Source organism: Mya arenaria, chromosome 13 (assembly GCF_026914265.1).
Source record: "Mya arenaria isolate MELC-2E11 chromosome 13, ASM2691426v1".
In the NCBI taxonomy this organism is placed as follows: Eukaryota; Metazoa; Mollusca; class Bivalvia; order Myida; family Myidae; genus Mya; species Mya arenaria.
The window spans coordinates 17,016,317-17,036,253 of NC_069134.1; the positions used below are offsets into that span (position 1 = coordinate 17,016,317).

Sequence of the window (19,937 nt, forward strand, 5' to 3'; positions counted from 1 at the left end):
AATTCTCACATGCTTATTTACTACCACAGCGTGTATATAAATCGTTTTCACAGAAAGTAATTTTCTAAAATAACGAACTCGTATGACCGGCGACAAGTCATTACAAAAAATACAGAGAATAACTTTTTTTAATTTCCTGTTTTAAACATTAGGCTTATTCGTTTTATATGACGTTTTGGAAGTTTTACACGCATCAAAACGGTTATTGACGACAAATTTTAAGTAAAGTTGAATAAGAGTTGATATCATAAACAAATCTTCTTTTTCATAACTAAAATGTATCCGTATTCACTTCCCCATTGACAATTGCAAGCCGCGACTAATAACAAGTTGCATAAAACGTGGGGCTGTGTTTTGGATGTTTTTATAATGGAGAAAATTGGATATAAGGAATAAAATGTCAATATTTTTTGTTAAACAGTATATGTAGAATAAGAGTAAACGAAATGTTGATGCTATTTTGGCATATGATAGAAAAATACGAACTTATTATGATGCAGTGAATTCGTTAAAGTATTATTGCAATTAGTGTGTCTTTCAAAACAAACAATTTAGTCAGAAAATATTTAAAATGTTCAAGTTTAACAATTTCATTCTAAATTTGATAAGAATAAATCATGTGTTGATAAATAAGTTGAAATCGGAGTGTGAATGTATTTTGTAACGTTAAGCATTCCTTTTTGCATAAATACATCTGTGTGCGTCTCAAAGAAAAACAAAATAGCCAATATTAATTATAACAAAATACTAGTGAATAAATCTGACATAGATATGGTATTTCAAACGTGTTAAACGTTTTAAAATACATCTGCGAAGAAATTTCAAAAAGATTTGATAGAAAAGTGAGTTTGTATTTATGGCAATTTCCTTTCTTTATTCTATTTTATTGGTTAATTCTTTAGTTTAAAATCCTTGCAAATTCAAAATACACTCGAGGTTTCGGTAATATTTTTGTTGCGTTTATGGCATAAAATACCCACGGTGGCAAATTAACCCTCCCGACCTGAGGAAAACTATACCCGTAGGTAAATTCATCTCCGATGGAAGTTGGGTTTATATGCACATATTTACCCCTGGGGTGACCCCCCCCCCCGAGGGTAAAGCTCGTTATATAAACGGTCTATTGTTTTACCCAAATCAAGGGAAGTCGACATTGATGCGCAATTAACAGATACAAATAGATTTAAAAAAAATCAAAACAAGCAAGCATATAATTAAAAGAAATTGTTATTGAATGCGAAGTAGAAAGTTTATGATGTCTAAACGATTGACAAATTTATAACCAAATAACATTTTACATTAACAAGATATTCTTGGAAAAGCGATTCCTACATGCATTATAGAAGCTTAAGTTGAGATATACAAAACTATTAAGTTTGCCATTAGAAGTTAAACGAAAAATCAACTTATGAAAAAGTCAAAACACTGGGGTTTGCTTATTTGTGTAATCAATGTATTTTATTTCGTTTGAAAACCCACTGTCATATGATGAGCTTCTCAACTATTTTGTTTCGTCCTGTTTTCTTTCTTAACACGGCCATAAATGCATTTAATATTAATACATACATGCATATATTGTCGATCAAATTGTTACTTAATTGGAAACAAATTCATTGTATATACAGCCAGTAATCATCTCACCTACATTTTGACAACAGCTAAACTAGAAGCTACAGGCCAGCGTTGGGTTGCCGCTCTGTGATTACAGTTTTGACATATTTTTTATCGCCCATGACACAAAATATTCTGATACTGCCTTCGTGTCAAGGTACGGAGCTAAGGATAACACAGCAACGATTGAAAGAGTCGATTGTTACTTTTAAAGCAGTATGCCATTCTTTGAATGTATCACCATTTATAAATGTGCTGCCAGCTTCTTCAATAAACATGAATGATTACTTTTTGAATGATGGAATACCTATGAATCATGTTTAAATGACACATATTATGAAATGTCAAAAAGAAGACCATAGCATAAGAGTTTGAAATTGGGCAGTACTGGACATTACAATGCAACCAAAAACAGTTTGTCAAGTTATAGATTTCACCAGACCATTTCTCGTCATAACAAACAATTGCATTCAACATGTACTTAAAAAAAACAAGTTCTAAAAGGTATTCACAATGACCTCGTCCATCAGGGAAAAGACAGAATTGTATCTTTGGCTAGAGAAAGTTTTCATTGACCCAGTTACCCAGTTGGTAAAGACAGATGAGTTGAAATATCTGATCGCTGCCTTAGAAGGAAATCATGTTCAAATATCAAGGCACTACTGGTGAAAATTAATGCATACTATCCATTAGAGCGCTTTGTCATAGACTATTTGACAGTTGATCCATAGAATGGAAATATTCACAACAACCTGGTGATAACAGGTCATTATACAAAGTATTCAGTAGCATTTGCCACAACAGATCAAACAGCAAAAACCGCAGCAGAAAATATTGCTAAATATGTTTTTCTTGCATTATGGAATATCTTCTTATTAACATTCGTAATTGCTTTCATGGAAATACACAAACATTCTGATAAATTTGAAGGAGAACACAGATATATACTGGTGAAACAGCCAATTGCAGATATACCGGTTTATGTAGTAAGATCAGAAGATTTGGTTGACAGAAAGATTCACAGGAATCAGTTACTTCCAATAGAGGTTAAAGATGATAGTGAAGATACAAAAGAAGTTTAAGTATGGCGTAAAGGCAAAGCTAAGTTCACCAAAACCTAAGCCTAGGGAAAAGGAAGTACTGAAGGCACCAGTAAACGTGAAAAAGACAAAAATTGAATATGAAGAACAAGAACCATCTGAAAATGAATATGTTACCACATATTTATCTGAGAAAAGACCGGCTGGTCAACAAAAAGAACTAGTTATATTTTGAAGCAGATGTTGAAGAAGATAATGGAAATATTAATTTAGAAATGAAGTTCTTCAAGATCCAGCCATTCAATCTGAGGATGACAAATATGGAAATGAGGAAGTAGATAATCCACCAGATCCACAACCTATACCCGTTCCAAGAAAATCCATCAGCGTTAAGAAAAAAAACCTGTCTGGTATGATTCCTATGAGATTTGACAGTTGAGAGTATCAGACGTAGATACTCAGTTGACAGATCTGGCCCCAATTTCTCGAAACTTCTTAAGTCCCTTATAACAGGATTAAGCTAATCTCACTATTTTTGTTGTTCTATAATATGTGTTATATTTACTTCTTCAAGAACTTTTTGAAATTACGTAGGAATGATATGTATAATTGTCAGAATAAACCATTTTTCATGTATCAAAATCTATTTTCAGTATGTATTTTGGCTAATTGGAATAAGCGACTTAAGCATGTTAAGCTTAAGAAGTTTCGAGTAATTGGGGCTTGATGAAACTTTATATTGATCAAGCGACTTTTTAGAGTACTACTTTTGATTAAAAAGGGTCAAGATAAAACACAGGAATGTGATTTTTATCTGGTTTTAAATTGTCATTTGTATTGTTATGTGTATTTGTTATGAACGGTTGCGCGCTACATATTTTAGCTAGACACCATACATATATTTTGATTAGCCAAGAAGTTAATAGAAAATCACGTTTTTGTACTTTGGAGAGTATATCCAGAGTATCAACCTAAAATATTTGGATCATATAAGGTTTGTTGTTGTTTTTGTTGTTGTTGTTCAAGATAGATGTTGTCGACATTTGCTTTGGTTTTCTATAAAGAATAGTAACTGTTTCAAATTGTGAATGGAGCCACAGAAAGCAATTTTACTTATAAAATAGGTTTAACTTTGTATATTTATATATTAATTGTATGGTTCTTTAATATTTGTAATCACATACTTTTATTATTTTTTTGTTAATTTCAGTACGTTTTCGTTTAGCCTTCATTTTGAACATTTACATTCGTGTGTACAACTTCATAAGAATTAATCCAACCATTGAAACCCAGCTAGTGTATTTTGTGCAATACCGGCAAGGCTGTAAGAGTTGCCTTTATTTTTTTTAAATAATTATTCTTCTACATTTCAATTTGATGATATTCAGTTAGTTTATATTAAATACTTATATCTTTTAGCTATTGTTACTAAAGCTAAAACCTTATTATATCACATTCGAGTACGTTTCCTGGGTAGAAACCAGTATTGGTGTCCATTCTGTTAATATCTTCTGTAAAAGGATGATTAGTTGAGTTGAATGGAGCAATTTAATAGTAGTTTGTGATTAATTTCCAACATCCATGTTCTAAAGATATGTTCTTACAAGCAAACGATACGTAGTATCATCAGATATTTCACTTTGTGTACCTGCACTTGCTTACTCCACGTATAATAAAAAATACTGAGTTTTTAATGTTATTGACAACATACTTTTGGTATATCTTAAATGAAAGATAAGATAATAAAGATATACATATACGCATACATGTTTTGGAATCTAAACAGTTTGTGATTTAAATGTATGGTAAATGGTGTTGTATTTCCAAAACCGATTATGGTGAACAAAAATAATCAAAACAAGGAGATACATTTCGAAATAAATCCAAACCAAAATATTGTCAACATTATACAATATAATTTATTTTAAGAGGTAACGATATTTATTATTTTAAAGGTCAACCAAAATCATGGCCATAAGTATCGTCCATCTTATCCGGGTGCAGGATGTTTTGAAACGAGAGTATACTTATATTCAAAAATATTCTCTACCTTCTCTAACTTATATTTTCACATCAGGGTAGATAAGTGTTCAATTAAGTGCTTAAGAGTTATATTATTCTTGCAATGTGCAAAACTTCACATCGGGATCTATGTTCCAATCAATTCCTTCTAGAGTCTATAATTTCTGCTCCAGACAAAATTTGGTCGAAGAAAAGGAAGAATAAGGAGAAGAAAAAGATAAGAAGTTCAGTCAAAGGGAAGACATAGGTATTACGGTTTGTTCAGAATCTAGAAGATGCGGTGACACTTCTTACTTCGCATTCGTTTTTAAATATCAGTACACACAGATGTGTATTTGCAGGAGACAAAAAAACTTGTTCTTTTAACTGAATATTTTCCCATTCGAAAACCCTTGGCCTTTTTCCATCGAAAACAACTTCGGATGTATATTGACGGTTTACAATGTCTGAAATCTTTACATTTAACTATGCTGCAAGTAGATCGCGTAATTTCAATTTAGCAGTAAAACTTTATGACTTTACTCTTGGGAATCTTAATTATTTATGTAATACAACACTTCACTGGCAATCAATTTGAACTTTAGATATAGAAAATAAACGTGAAAACACTACAATTACCAAGAGATATTTGTCAAACATTATGCCCCCTGATGGCCATGTTGTCAGGATTATTTGGACAATTGAATGAAATATGCATGGACCGAAATGACAGCTGATTTGTCATTGACATTGGATGCCTTTGAGGCAGTTTTAAGATAATGACCATTCAACATGTGAGGATATTAGGTACAGTTTTTAATCATGTTCAGATGATGACTGATATTTGCAAATAAAAATGTATCCTCTTCACAGCAGGGAATAAGTAAATATGACGAAATGATGAATATGAGTTATGACCATGACCTTTGACCTCAAAATCCATAGGAGTCGTCAACTGGTCACCCAAAACCTAATTATCAAGTTTGAGGGTCTTGAGTGCAGACATTGTCAAGTTATCACACAAACAAGCTTTTCGTATTCAAGGTCACTGTGATCTTTGACCCAATGACCCCTAAGATCAAAGGGGTCATCTACAGGTCAGGCCCAACCCCCCAAGTCAAGTTTGAGGGCTATGAGTGCAGGCATTGTCGAGTTATCACTCGAAGAATATTTTCGCATTCAAGGTCACTGTGACCTTGACCTTTGACCCAATGACTCCTAAAATCAATAGGGGTCATCTACTGCCAAGGCCCCCAGCCTCCAAGTCAAGTTTGACGACCATAGGTTCAGGCATTGTTGAGATATCACTGGGAGAAGCTTTGTTAACTTTTTGGCGTTAAATGTGAACTTGAACTTTGGCCCGAAGAGCACTCTAATCAATAGGGGTCATCTACTTGTCAGGGCCAACCTTCATGTCAAGTCTGACGACCATAGGTCAATGAGTTGTTAAGTTTGCCTTCAAGGTCACTGTGACCTTGACCTACTGGTCAGGCCCAACCTACAAGTCATGTTTGAGGGCCATGGGTGCAGGCGTTGTCGAGTTATCACTAAGCCAACCTTTTATCATCCAAGGTCACTGTGACACTGACCTTCGGCCTGAAGACCCCCAAAATCGGTAGGGGTCATCTACTGGTCAGGCCCAACCTGCAAGTTATTTTTGAGGGTCATGGGTGCAGGTATTGTTGAGTTATCTAAGACAACCTTTTATCATTCAAGGTCAATGTGACCTTGACCTTTGACCCCAGGACCCGTAAAATCAAAAGGGGTCACCTACTGGTCAGGACCAGCCTCCATGTCAAGTTTGAGGGCCATGGGTGCAGGTGCTGATGAGTTATCACTAGGACAACCTTTTATCATTCAAGGTCACTGTGACCTTGACCTTTTGCCCGATGACCCCCAAAATCAATATTGGTCATCTACTTGTCAGACCCAACCCCTATACAAGTTTGAGGACTATGGGTGCAGGCATTGATGAGTTAAAATCAATAGGGGTCATCTACTGGTCAGGCCCAGCCTCCATGTTAAGTTTGATGACCATTGGTCAGGCATTGTTGAGTTATCACTCGGACAAGCTTTAAAATCCTTTTACCAATAAAGGTCACTGTGACCTTGTCCCTTGACCCGATGACCTCTTTAATCAATAGGGGTCATCTACTGTTCATGCCAAACTTTCATGTCAAGTTTGGTGACCATACGTCAAGGGATGTTTAAGTTATCACTCGGACAAGCTTTGGTCTACCGATGGACCTACCGACCGACCGACATGTGCAAAGCAATATACCCCTTTTCTTTGAAGGGGGGCATAATTAAAACTAATATTTAAATGTTTACAAACTACTTCTACCGGTGTACCGGCATACATCAGTGGTTGTTGTCGACGGAAAATGGCCATGGTGTTTCGAATGGATTAATTTCAATACCAATTATGACCTTGGCCAATTGAAAACAAGTACCTGCGCATAGCCGTAACCGACATTTAAAACATCAGTCAATATTATCAACCTATATTTCATAAGAATGTAGATTATAACATTAATTTTCAATATCCACAGACAGTGCTTTCATAGTACGGTAAATATGTTATGTAAGAATTTAAAACATGACAGTAATTTCAAAGAAATATCAGGTGAACAGTTTTGGACACTCGTATTTCATGGAATATATACAACATGTATATCAACAAGCCAGTATTGGTTCAACTTTATAATCTCGTATATGTTAAATTTCACTAACATATATACTCAATTTAAACGAATAAAATACAACTTTTAATTCCAAAAGGAAATAGTAATGCATAACTTTGCTGTTTTAACCTTCAAATGTTAACAATATATATTGCATTATTTCAACCATGAATGATTTAGTAAAATGTTTTGTACAAATATACATGAAATAATATAAAACCATTCACTTTAATACGTACACAATAATACAAGCATCACATAAACAATGGGCCGTTCAGAACTTTTTTAACAGACGTTGTTAACGTCATCATTGTTAACTTTAAAATTGTTTCTGCACTGAATGTTGGCTGGATATACATGTGATCTGCAGTATTTTTGAGTTTGAGACAACTGGTTAAGCTGTACTTGTTTTATGCAAATATATGAGCAAATCCTAAAACAGTTCACATTTTGAAGTTAACAAAGATGCCTTTAACCACGTTGTTAACTTGAACAAAGTTCTGAACAATCGGCCAATATCTGATATATTGATCATAATTGTATTCCCTGCTATGCACCGAAGGAAAATGTTCACAATGCCGTTTAGTCTATGCATTATATTCTATGCAGACGTATGATATAATAACAATCATACCATTGATTCAATACCAATTTAAATCTAAGGACTTAAAGTCATAAGTTTTAATACCATACTATAACACCATGTGTATCAGCACGTAGGGTCTTTGCCACCTTGTAATGAGGACAGGGTGCTGCAGAAGAGACAGTGGGTGCTACGGGGGGAAAAGTGCACATTCTGTCAGACGGTAAAGAATTTAAACATTATTCATATATAAAAATTGTGCTTAAGTGCTAGTAATGTTAGTTTCAATTGCCATATACGTCAAGTTTGTACAATTGTGTACTTTTCTTTTAAGTTTAAATCAAAACCAAAGAAAAATTTCATTATTTTAAGCATTTCATGCTAGGAAGGCACGAGGGTGCACATGCTGGCAGAAAGGCGCTACAAAAAAGGACAGGGTGCAGCATCCTGCCATAACTCTTTGGCTTAAAGCCTAAGCACTTATATTAAATGTACATAACTAGGGACAATGAAGGAATGTCCAAGCATTAATCATGCTTCTTTTTCCGTAACTTAAGTTTATTGGCCAAGCTCTTATGTTTAGTAGTGTTTTCCACTGTAGCTTTATTCATAGCTTTACTAAAAGTCTTGCTATGTTTCCCATTGGCTGCCTTTGTCTTATGTGAATGGTCTACACTGATTCCTGCTGTAAACTGACAGTAGTGAAAGTATGCAGCAAACAGCAGGAAGTGAGCGCACGAGAACACGGAGATCACGAGCGGGAACAGGTCAGGGAGACCAGCCGGAGGAGGGAATATCACCAGGGCAAGACTCAGAAATACCTGGCCCACACATGAGATACAGAACTGTAATACAACATTGGACAAATTATTAAAATAAATTTACACTTATAAATTTATAATAATGTTCATGATATGATAATGGTGGTAAAATGTATTCAAATAAAACAAACAGATAAATTGTAGTAATTTCAATAATTTAGCATACTCAACCAACATCAATCAAATAAAATTAAGTGCATAAAAGGCTTAATGGCAGTGTTTGAAGCAATTCTGAATTTTATAAAGCAGGGCCTGTATCCAAAAAAACATCTGAAGTCATTTGTTAATTTGTCAAAATCCAAAAATGTTCATGGTCAAAATTTAACAAAAAGATATACATATTTTATTATTCTTAACATAAAGTATATATTTTCAATTAAATCATTGAAAAAAAGAAGTATTTCAGATATTATAATGGTAAGTTGTCACAGCATATCAAAAATGACTTAAGATGTTTTATGAATACCAGCCAAGTGCTTTCAGAATTTATAGCCAAATACTTGTGTTAGAAATTCAGACTCATTCATTCAACAGTCTTATGTCAATGACTGTTATGATCAAATAATTGCTTATGCAGAAAGAATTATCCACTTACAGCCAGCGTTACAAATATGTTGACCCAGACTTGTGTGTCTGTGGGTGGGGCAGTGTCTGGGCGGATGGGATTGAAGGCGTTGAACAGGAGGGGGTAGAGGAGCATGAAGGCTATGTACGGTACCAGCTGACCATCCTTAATCAGCAGAGGTAGCATGCTTAAATAGAAAAACAAATCTGAATTAGTCTGAACATGTACAAATACATGGTTTAAAACTTTTGTTAGTAATGAGAACCTTTTTTATTAATATTTTAACTTTGTATGACTTGAAATTATTTTTCCTTACTTTTGATGACAAACTGATTCAAAAATGAGTAAGAATAAATCCAAAGTTTGAATTGTAGAAGTTATACTATCAAACATAGTGGATTGTTGTATGATTTCATCTATATTAGAAAACATTCACAGATACACATACCTGAATGTGGACATTTGCAAAAACCAGAAGCACCAAAATGGACAATCAGGTATCAATGTACACACTATTCTGAAACATGATGACCACACATTCAAAATTTGCCATCATTTACATGCATATTGAGAATTACATGTATGTTGTTCTTGTTAAAACTGATTTGAAACAATACATAGTACAGGAGTACACCGGAAATAATTACTCATACAATGGATTTAAGGATAATATTTTCCTTCAGAGTGAAGTAGATCATTTGTGAGAAGCATATGAAAACACAATTATCATTCAACAACATAGAAGGAGAAGAAAATTGGCGTAAATACAGACACTGTGTGAGAGGAAACTTACAATGCTGGAATAAGAATGCTCTTTTCATGAACTTGGAATGAAAACAGGAAGAACACCAGCGATGAATTCACCTGTAATAAAAAAAATACAAATAAATAAGTGTTAAAAAGTATTAACGATTTGTTCAAAATGTGCATAGACCTAGAAGGATTAAAGTTTGAACTTCTTACAAAGATTTTAATAATGCAAAAGAACAAGACATAAACAAACATATCTTTACTAGCTATAACAATAATAAAGAGGACTACCAGTGCATATCTGAACTTGGTGAATGACGGTCTACACAGGAGATCTACAGACGAAGGGAGAAGGCACGCTCCTGTCACACAAAGGCTGCAAAGAACAGAAACTTTTTATTTTTCAATCATAGTCACATGTATAACTTCTTTTTGCGATACATGAAAGTAATAAAACAAGAACACTTCCAATAATCGGTCATTTCCTTCAGTGGTTCAAGGGTCATAATCTACAAATATTTAAGCCAGAGCTATGGGACTTGCTATGTATGTCTGCACATGTGTGTTCCTTGTGAACATGTGTTCCATGGTGCAAACACAGAACTTCAGCAGAGTTAAAGTGATGGCCAATTTTTGAAAGTCAGTTTTCTGGTTACCCCAGTGGTTAGTGCATTTGCTTATCACCAAGGCAATCCAGGTTTGATTCTCGGCCTGGGTGCATGTGAGTTTGGTTGGTGCTCACCAAGCTGGACAAGTAGGTTTTCTCTGGTTCTCCTAGTTCTCCAGTGTCCCCTATGAAATAAGACCTTACTCTTGTGCAACATTGTGCCAATGAGAGTGACTTAGTGTAAGTTAACATAACTTTTTTCACAATCATAAAATAAATAAAGTTTAAACTAAAATGATAACAATGACACCTCTGACAATAAAACAGGCTTTTACAATACTGTGATTATTTTTTTAAGACAATTTTTTTAAAGAAACAAGAACAGACCACAATTTGAGTATCTGTTCCAGGGTCATCATCTGTTTCCACTTGATGAGCACGGACAGGGAGCACCACACATTGGCCACTTTGTCCTGGGGGGGTAGCAAACAGGTTTATGTTACAAATAAAACATATCATTATCAAACAATATATATCTGTTTCCTTTGTTATGAAGATATAATGTACATGTGGATGAGTAAGAATCCACTAAAGGCACCACTATACATAGACATATTTTCCTGAGATGGAAATAAAACATTGTCATATTACAGACATTTACTTATTGTATTACAGGCATTCACTTATTGTGTCAAATAAATCATATACCTAATGACAATCATATAATATACATTATTTATATGTGTGACTAACTGTTATATGATATACATAAGACACTGACTGAGCCTTTCTACAGACAACCTTTGAATTCAATCAGAGATTTTGAAAATAATTACATTTAATTCAACATTAAGATCAAGCTGTAAAATTCACATTTATCTTGAATTCAGCACACTCAATAATACATGTAAGACTTTGCAGCTCACCTCAAACACTCCCCTAGCAAAAGGGAAGAGCCTGTTAAGAACCTGTTTGGCTGTGTCAAGGTCCAGGAGAAATGGTGCCCAGCAGGTAGCGAACGTGGCCAACACTGCCAAACCTATCTGTACAAGTCGCCAGAAGCTGCAATAAACATGAAGAAATGGGGGTTATAATATGTCAGAAAAGAGTAGGTCGAGAACATAATGAATTGGCCACCACTGAAAGACCTACGCCGTTATGAAAGTAGGTCATGTAGAAGTGTGGATTTAAACAGAATTACTTAACGATAAGACATAAATACAGAATCAATTTAATTATCAATAAACAAGTTGATTTTATTGAAATAAATTATTCAAATAATTGAACAATGCAGAGGAAACACAGTGAAAATGCACGTTTTGGTTGAAATCACCAGTTATAACAAATGACAATGGACTTTCTTTGATCTGTATCTGGTTTATTTGATCTAGCAGGACAGTTTCCATTCATGAGAAAGTTACAGCCCGGACATGACCATCGATACACAATGTTCTTATATGCAGCATTCCAAAGTAAGCAAACACTTACTGTGATAGGGACAAGGGTCTTGCAAGTAACACATTGTCTTGATATGTCAAACACATGTGGAAAGTTATTTTAAAATCTGTCCATACAAGAGAAAGTTACAGTCCGGACACGACCACCTATACTCTTATGTCCTTATATGCAGCATTCCTTTGTATACAAACATTAAAGTCACTTTAGTGTTACCTTGACCTTAGGGGTAGGGACTTGTGCACTCGCCACACGTTCTTGGTATGTCAAACACATGTGGCAAGCAACTATTCCAATTGCAATTGAAATATATTAGACTTATTGGCAGAGTCATAAACTGCTGCAAAATAAGAACTGGAGCTTAGAAAAGTAAAAGCGACTTTTCAAATACATGTATGCCTACCCTCCTCTGCGAATGTCTCTTAAGCATGTTCCCAGCAGGAAACAGAAGAAAGGCATGGCGTGGTAGAGCTCCATCTGTTTGTAGTTGAGGGCCAGACAAAACAACACTGATCCCAGGACATCATGGTTCGTGGCCAGGCTAGTCACTGCCAGCAGGGCTAACCCTAGGCTCACACAGTTGTATCTTAGTTCTAGGTAAAGATAGTAAATCATAGAATGGAGAATGGAAGGTCACGTTTTTATACCTTTATTTGCTGAAGAATAAGGAAAATGGCATTTTTATTGGTTATATATTGTGTTATAATTACGACCACTTTTAAGTAGTTCTGAGCTATTAAACTTTTGATATAGACTGTGTTAACCTTCATTATATGAGTGAGTATCCTAAACCTATAGTAGTCTTCTAATGTCTACCGTAGCAAGGAAGATGTAAATGAAGCTGCTTTAATATGTATACAGCCGCTACTGTTTAACATAAGGATACTGAAAATGCCCATAATCGATTAGTATCAGCCCTGGGTACAGAAGCATCAACAGGTAGGACTTTACCTGAAACACAACCACAAGTTATTTGTACAACAACAGTTTTCATATGACAGGGTTAGAATTTAATCATATAATGCATTAGCAGATAATTTATCTGATCATGGCAGTAAATAACATTACAATGCAAAGGCTGCAGCTTCACTTTAATATTATGTGCATCATTTTAAAAAACAACACAAAATAATTGTACTAAAATCCACTTGCTGTATTCTTTCAAGCATAGGCGAATTTCATGCAATTTTTACAAGGATGCAAGTCTAAATTTGAGCCCTGCATGATAACTATGTAAGTCTTTTTGATGTACAGTCAAAAAAGCTTAAATGTAATTGAATTGGATGGACATGTACAATTGCCAAAGAAACAGTTTTTTTCTAAAAAGAATCTTACTGATTTTAGATAAAGCTTAAATATTTTATTATACTAGTATTACAGTAATCCAGAATCAAAGTCTGAGGTGAGCTATCAGATATTTTTCAAAGTAGCAATTTAAACTAGAATCATGAACTGATTTCAATACATTAACAGCATATGCCATATGCTGTTGAACTTAAGTACATGTACACATAGAAACTACTAACTGAGGCATCCTGGTCTGTGAGATGAGGTTTCCGTGCTGCAAACGTCCAATAAACAGCAGGAAAGAAGATGAAAACATCCACCAACAGCACTGCAACATTCACAACACTTGGCTTAGTTTAAGGTACTAAATAAAATTGAACGGTGAACATTGTACTGTAAATATTGTTTAACTTTTGTTAATTAAAATTCCAGATTGTATTTTTAAACTTTGTAAAGGAGTATTTTGTACAATATTTTAATACACAGATAGAACTAACTTTATTGTTGATCAATATTTTAATTTACAAATGAAAACAGACTTGTAAACAAAGTTTTAATGAAAATTACGACAATAATAATTTCATACACACACCTAGAGAAAACCAACTGAATAAAAAGGTACTTTTTAGCAATCTCACCAGAATATCTCATAAAGAGCTTGTGTTCATAACTCTCATAGCCACGTGAAATGTTCAAGGCCACCCAATCCGGCTTGAGGTACTTGGCTCTGAAGGTATGAAATGATATATATATATATATATATATATAATGATCAACTATCTATCATAGCTGCTACTCAGGAGGGGATGAGATAGCAGACATGCTTTCCTTTAATTTTAAACAACATGCTTTTAATGAATGCAAATTTAAATTCAGATTAACCCTTTCCTTTATAGAAACACCCTTTTCTCCTCTATCCATACCCTCATAGATGTGCCTATTGCCATAGTTTGCATTAGACTTTAAGATGTACTTTTTATGGTAAAATTAATTATATTTGTATAATAAGAATGTCAACAGATTATAAAATTTCCACTTACACAAGCCCACATAAGTAGCTGTGGTACGCAGTTAAAGGGGGGTAATCCAGACCCCAGTACATCAGGTCATTCCGTGAAGAGTTCTTGTACCTGCACCATAAATCATTCTCAATTCACCTTGCAAAACAATGTCCTACATGAATTGCTTCATTTTTTTTTAAAGTTACATAAAATATCTTAATACGGTTAATCTCCAAAAGCTTTCAAGTTCAAAAACTAAAAATGTCATATAATTTATATATTAATATGTATTATAGCATTCTTTGATGCATTTTGAACAGTCAATTATTGACTTTTAATGATTATAACCATTCTCTCATTTTTCTTAAAAATAAACAAATATTGTATGAAAAAAATACTTTCATTGGCTGAGGTTTGTTCCTTAAAAGGCAAACACTGTTTATATCACACTTAAACTTATTTAGTAGGTCAAACATCTCGCCTTTGCCAAAATCAGTTTTCAACATCTATTTTTATTATTATAACATATTCATTGACCTGAAAAGAAAGAAAAAATGAAATTTAAGTTTAAGAACACATTTTTTTGCATGGAAATATGACCTTATTTGAACCAAATATTGCCCAGAAATGGCAACTCTGCCTGTCACATACCATTCTTGTACTGGGAGATTAACAGCAACCTCCTGCCAGTGTCTCTGAGCCTCATAATCTCCAAACATTGGGGGCTTTCCTGCACCTGGCAGATAGAACATAAACCAGATAGAACATAAACAATTCCACACATAGTCATGTTGTTGTCTTTTCCATGGAAATTTTTTCCATCAAATTCTCGATGTTAAACTACCAATTTGAAGGTATTGAACTAGATATATGGTGTTTCCAAGGTCAAAGTGTTGATTTGATGATGTCAATGGCGGATTCTGCGTTTTGATAACATGGAAAATATGAGTGAAATAGTGGATAGTGTTATGCATCTCGGGTTAAAATGGCAAAAATATTTGAGGGTTTGAAATGGCAAAAAATATACAATAAAGGCGCACATTTTCTTAAAAATGGATATTGTCATAGTATTACTCCAAGGTAGACCTAAAATGTTGAGTAAAGTTGAGATTTGGCAAATATAGGGAAGTACAGGCACAGTTGGCTCCCTTCAAAAAAGATAAAAAGAATAATAGTATAAAAAATAATATTATTGTGATTCAGTACTTGTTACAGTTCCCCAATCATTATGTATAAGCCTGGGAATATTTTTGCCATTTTGATCATTCAATTATCTCCGTAAGAAATAGTCTATGTCTAATGTCACAGATGTTCAAAACAGGATTCTTAAGCATTTTCCATATAAGAAATGGTAAAAAAATCTGTCCCGGTACACTTTTTTGGACTTTGCACCAGTCAATTGAAACCACAACCCCCCAGGTCTGGAGGGAAAGCAAGGAAATATGTTTTTACCTCAGGGTGGCCCAGCAGTGCTGAGTGAATGCAATGGTTTTGTTTTTTGTGCAATAGTGGGGAATAGGCCGTGGCTTTATGCCAGGAAATGTTTGTTCTTTTAACGGGATTTGTCTGCGTTTTAGCCAATCTTTACAGAGTTTAACAAGATCAAAATGTAGGCTTTAAATATGTACATTATTATAGGCCTTACTTATGTCCCCGGGATGCGGTGTCTTTGTGCGAGGATTTTACCAGCAGATTGTCCCCTTAGGATGGTTATTTTACCTGGGATTGGCTGGACCAAAAGTCAAAACCCCCGCTATTCCCTGGACCTTGGGGGAGGGGGGCATGGTTACAATTGACTGATGCACTGGTATTAGCCTTAGGCTTAGGTCTAACTTTTATCAATTGGATAATTAATGATTAATTTGTCTTTGAAAAAAATGTCATGGTCAGGGGCGTAGCTTGACAAAAATATATGTGTAGGCCACGTTTTAGGGGGCCCGGGGGCATGCTCCCCATCCCCGGTAATTTTGCTGAGCTAGGTGATTGTAGGTGCATTTTGGTGTATATTTCCTTGTAAAAACATTAAAGAGAGCAACAATATCATTATGTTTTACCTCATATTAATTTTGTACATATTTTAGCTAAAGAAGACAGGCCATAGAAGTAAAACATTGAACATTTTATTAATTAAATTTCAATCAATATTAATGCCTTTTGTTGCCAAAATCTAAGTTAATCATGTGTATTTGCACAAACAATGCCATAATTATATAATGTCGCTTTCTACAGCACAGTTGACTTTCCGGGATCATTAAAAAAACTCTAGTTTCCGGCATTTTCGCGTCGCAAACACATTGATGACGCGGTCAACATCTTATGATCATGCTCTTGTGGTTGTGGATTAGGGCCAAGGATGACAACCTGTCGCTTTTCATTGTCGTTCGCAGGAAGTTTTTTATTCGTTTCATTCCACTAAACGACCTTTCACAAGAGGCTGATGTAGGTGGCAGAGTAAGAAGAACCTCGAATACATGTATTGTAAATATGCGCGGATAAAATACCTTGCTGGTCTACTTCGTGGTATCTTGCGGCTGCGATGCTCCATCTCACATTCCATTCTGTTTTAAATGTGTCAAATGTTTCGTGGCGATCAGGGGCCTAAGCAGCATAAATTAATGGCAGCATATCGTCCTGCAGAATTTCCAATTTTGAAGGCAATAAATGTTGTGCACTGTATCTGTCTTTGAAGACATTGTACAAGGTTATTCTGAAGTAGTCAGATGGTGTTTGCACCTCAGGATTTGCTCTGTTTCGCTGTCGACCAACTCTTCTTGGCATTGATGGTTGAATGTCGATGCCTGAGCTTATATCCGTTGCTTTCATGTACAGTCCATTTTACACATCAGGATCAGCACTCCAGTCATTGCACAATTTGACAATGATGTTTGTTTCTTCAACAGCGTGTAGTAGATCACTGCCTTCCTTCTGAAGAAGATTTGTCAGGTTCATGGTAGTACCCAATGTGTTGCGCCACTAAAAGTGAGATAATGAATTCAAAGCGCAGAACAGCGGGCAAATACTGGCCGGCCTTCTCGTCTCCGTCTTCATTAATAGTTTCAAGTGCGTGGACCACTAAGCGGAACGCATTTTGGAACGTTTCGAGTGCGTCCGCACGACTGAACCATCGTGTTTCACATAACAAGCGAAACTTAGTGCGCCGTAACATTTCCTCTTTCGTTGCGACTTCTCTAGAAAGCTTGTCCTGGAACGCTGCTAGACGATTTGCTGAATAATTGAACAAGAATCCAATGTCCTGAACTGTGTCCATCATAGTTTGGACACTCGGGTGGAAACTGGTACTGGAGGCATGATTGCCAAGTTCCTTCTAGCAATTGTTGTTTGGTATCTTCATCTATTAAAGTCAAAGGGAGACTATCGAAATCAGGATACAAAGGACTATGTTCTGCAATATTGGCACCAGATCATTTACAATTTCAAATAATAAAGCGCCCGCAACATTTTACCAAGCCGATTGGAAATGTTTAATTTACGGCGTAAACGCGCAGACTACTGGTATGCAACTTCCGATAAATTCTATACGGAACATTAATGCCGCGTGAAAATGTATTTTAGAGCAAAGGAAAATGATATATTTGCAATACCAGGTTTCCTATAAATTAAAGAGCATTTGTCGGAATTTCATAGTTTAGCCCCTCACCCTCCTAGTCATTCTAAAATGCCGTACAGGTTTTTTTTTAATGATGGTTAGCCTGGACCAGGCTAACCATCAGTAAAAAAAAAAGCCTGGACGGCATTTTAGAATGACTACTCACCCTCCTATGGCTTCAGTTTTTATTGCAGATATGGCATCTTTATTTTTTCGGTTTTTCTGAAATATGTGTAGGCCGCGGCCTACAGGAAGCTACGCCCCTGATAGTTACAGCAAATTATAAACTATAACATCGTCCATCAAATTTCCTTGCGATTGTTGCCTCAGTTATTACAAATCGCATTTTTAGTTTTGTCCGAAATTACATCAACTTGATCAAGCTATTTTCCTACCTGAATAGTCGCCCAAAGATACACACCATCTTGCCAAAACTGCTACAAGTGAAACCATGCATATTTTTGCAAATGTTAACATTTCTCTTTGCTAAAATATCTCTAAAGCTTTCATTTGTTATTCCACGTCTATTTTGATGGGAGCAGACAACAGAAATTTGAGTGCACATGTCAGCACAACGGTTACTTCCCTTCGCAGAAGATTCAAAGGAAAACATGCGCGGTTTTGATATTTTCACTGCATGCTAAGGAGTGAAAATTTCAATTGACATTAAGAATTACTTTAAAATCCATTGTAGCTACTTCCCCAAATTTAAACACACCACTTCAGAACTAGAAAATATTGCCAAAACCTGTTGTAAAAAAGTTGTAAATGGTTACAAATTAAGTTCATTAATTAATTTCAATATATCCTCCGCTCACGGGAGATTTGACCACAATAGAAATGAGCCTTAATTTTTTTTAAGTAACTCCTAAAACAAAACTTCTGAAAATGGTCGAATCATTTAGTTAAAACTACTCTGACGTACTGCAGCTGTGAATGGATAAGGAAAAACATCTATTTCGGGTTTGTAAAAGAATACGCGTATACAAATTAAACACACGGATTGCAAAAAAGAGGGCTTGTTTAACCACAAATTAGCAATGAAGTGCGCAAGCTTCAACTACGAACGAATATTTTCCACACAGCACATGGTTAAATTGGGTAAAAAGATTTTTGAACAGTAGAACTGAAATTCCTTTCACGTGTGGATCTTTCCCGCCTTAAAGTAAATTTTGTCTGCTCAGCGGTTTTATGGACAGTGCATTTCCAGCTTGACTTCGAACGTGTTACACTATGCAAGATGAAATCGGCAATAGTAGTGACCTGTATTTGTTAACCAAAGTGCATATGTCAGATATTATGCCAAGACTAACATTATTTTTTTTGTTTGACGATTAAGAAATGTCATATATTTCCTTATTTATAAATAGCTGTCGCGTCAAACTATCTGAAAACAACGTCATTATCTTTTTCAGAAAAGATAATTTGCGGATATCGACTAAGCTTGTAAGATGATAATAATCCCACCATTGACTCACACAAGTCGGAACGTGTGTATTTATTAAAGCCTTTGATCATTTAAAAAAAAATAATGTTGAGTCCTATTGATGGTATAACGATCTGATTCTTTGAGGCTATTCCGACATTCGCTTCCATGCAAAATAGTTGGAATAATAATTTTTCGATATAATATATTATGCTTACCAAAGTTATCGGACCATTAGTCCCTCGTCAGGTAAGCCATAGCGTTAGAATTTAGTGTGTGCTCTTTTGGCACCGTTATTAATTGTGTGTTGTATCCCCTACCTTATATTCAGAGTTGACTAATATCCCTAAATGGGTGGAAGATTAGAGACAATTATGCAAATGTCCGGCAAATGTTACTTATAATAATACTGACAGGCGTTTTTGTGGGGAACGACTAGCACCTTTTTTATATTTGTATTAATTTTGTGAAGAACTGCATATATAACAAACACGGGGAA

General features: G+C 35.0%; 1 protein-coding gene across 1 annotated transcript; it reads right to left on the minus strand.

Annotated features, from left to right (window-relative positions):
• Window positions 1-7,283: 7,283 nt before the first annotated feature.
• LOC128214262 (dolichyl pyrophosphate Man9GlcNAc2 alpha-1,3-glucosyltransferase-like) lies at window positions 7,284-18,757 on the minus strand. Its single transcript, XM_052920635.1, has 14 exons — window positions 18,408-18,757; window positions 15,057-15,141; window positions 14,445-14,534; window positions 14,043-14,131; window positions 13,644-13,732; window positions 13,004-13,068; window positions 12,521-12,703; window positions 11,589-11,724; window positions 11,050-11,135; window positions 10,347-10,431; window positions 10,099-10,169; window positions 9,754-9,822; window positions 9,336-9,492; window positions 7,284-8,764 (listed from the first exon to the last, which is right to left on the minus strand). The coding sequence occupies exons 1-14, from the start codon at window positions 18,487-18,489 to the stop codon at window positions 8,447-8,449; spliced, it is 1,605 nt and encodes a 534-aa protein (XP_052776595.1). The 5' UTR covers window positions 18,490-18,757; the 3' UTR covers window positions 7,284-8,446.
• Window positions 18,758-19,937: the final 1,180 nt, after the last annotated feature.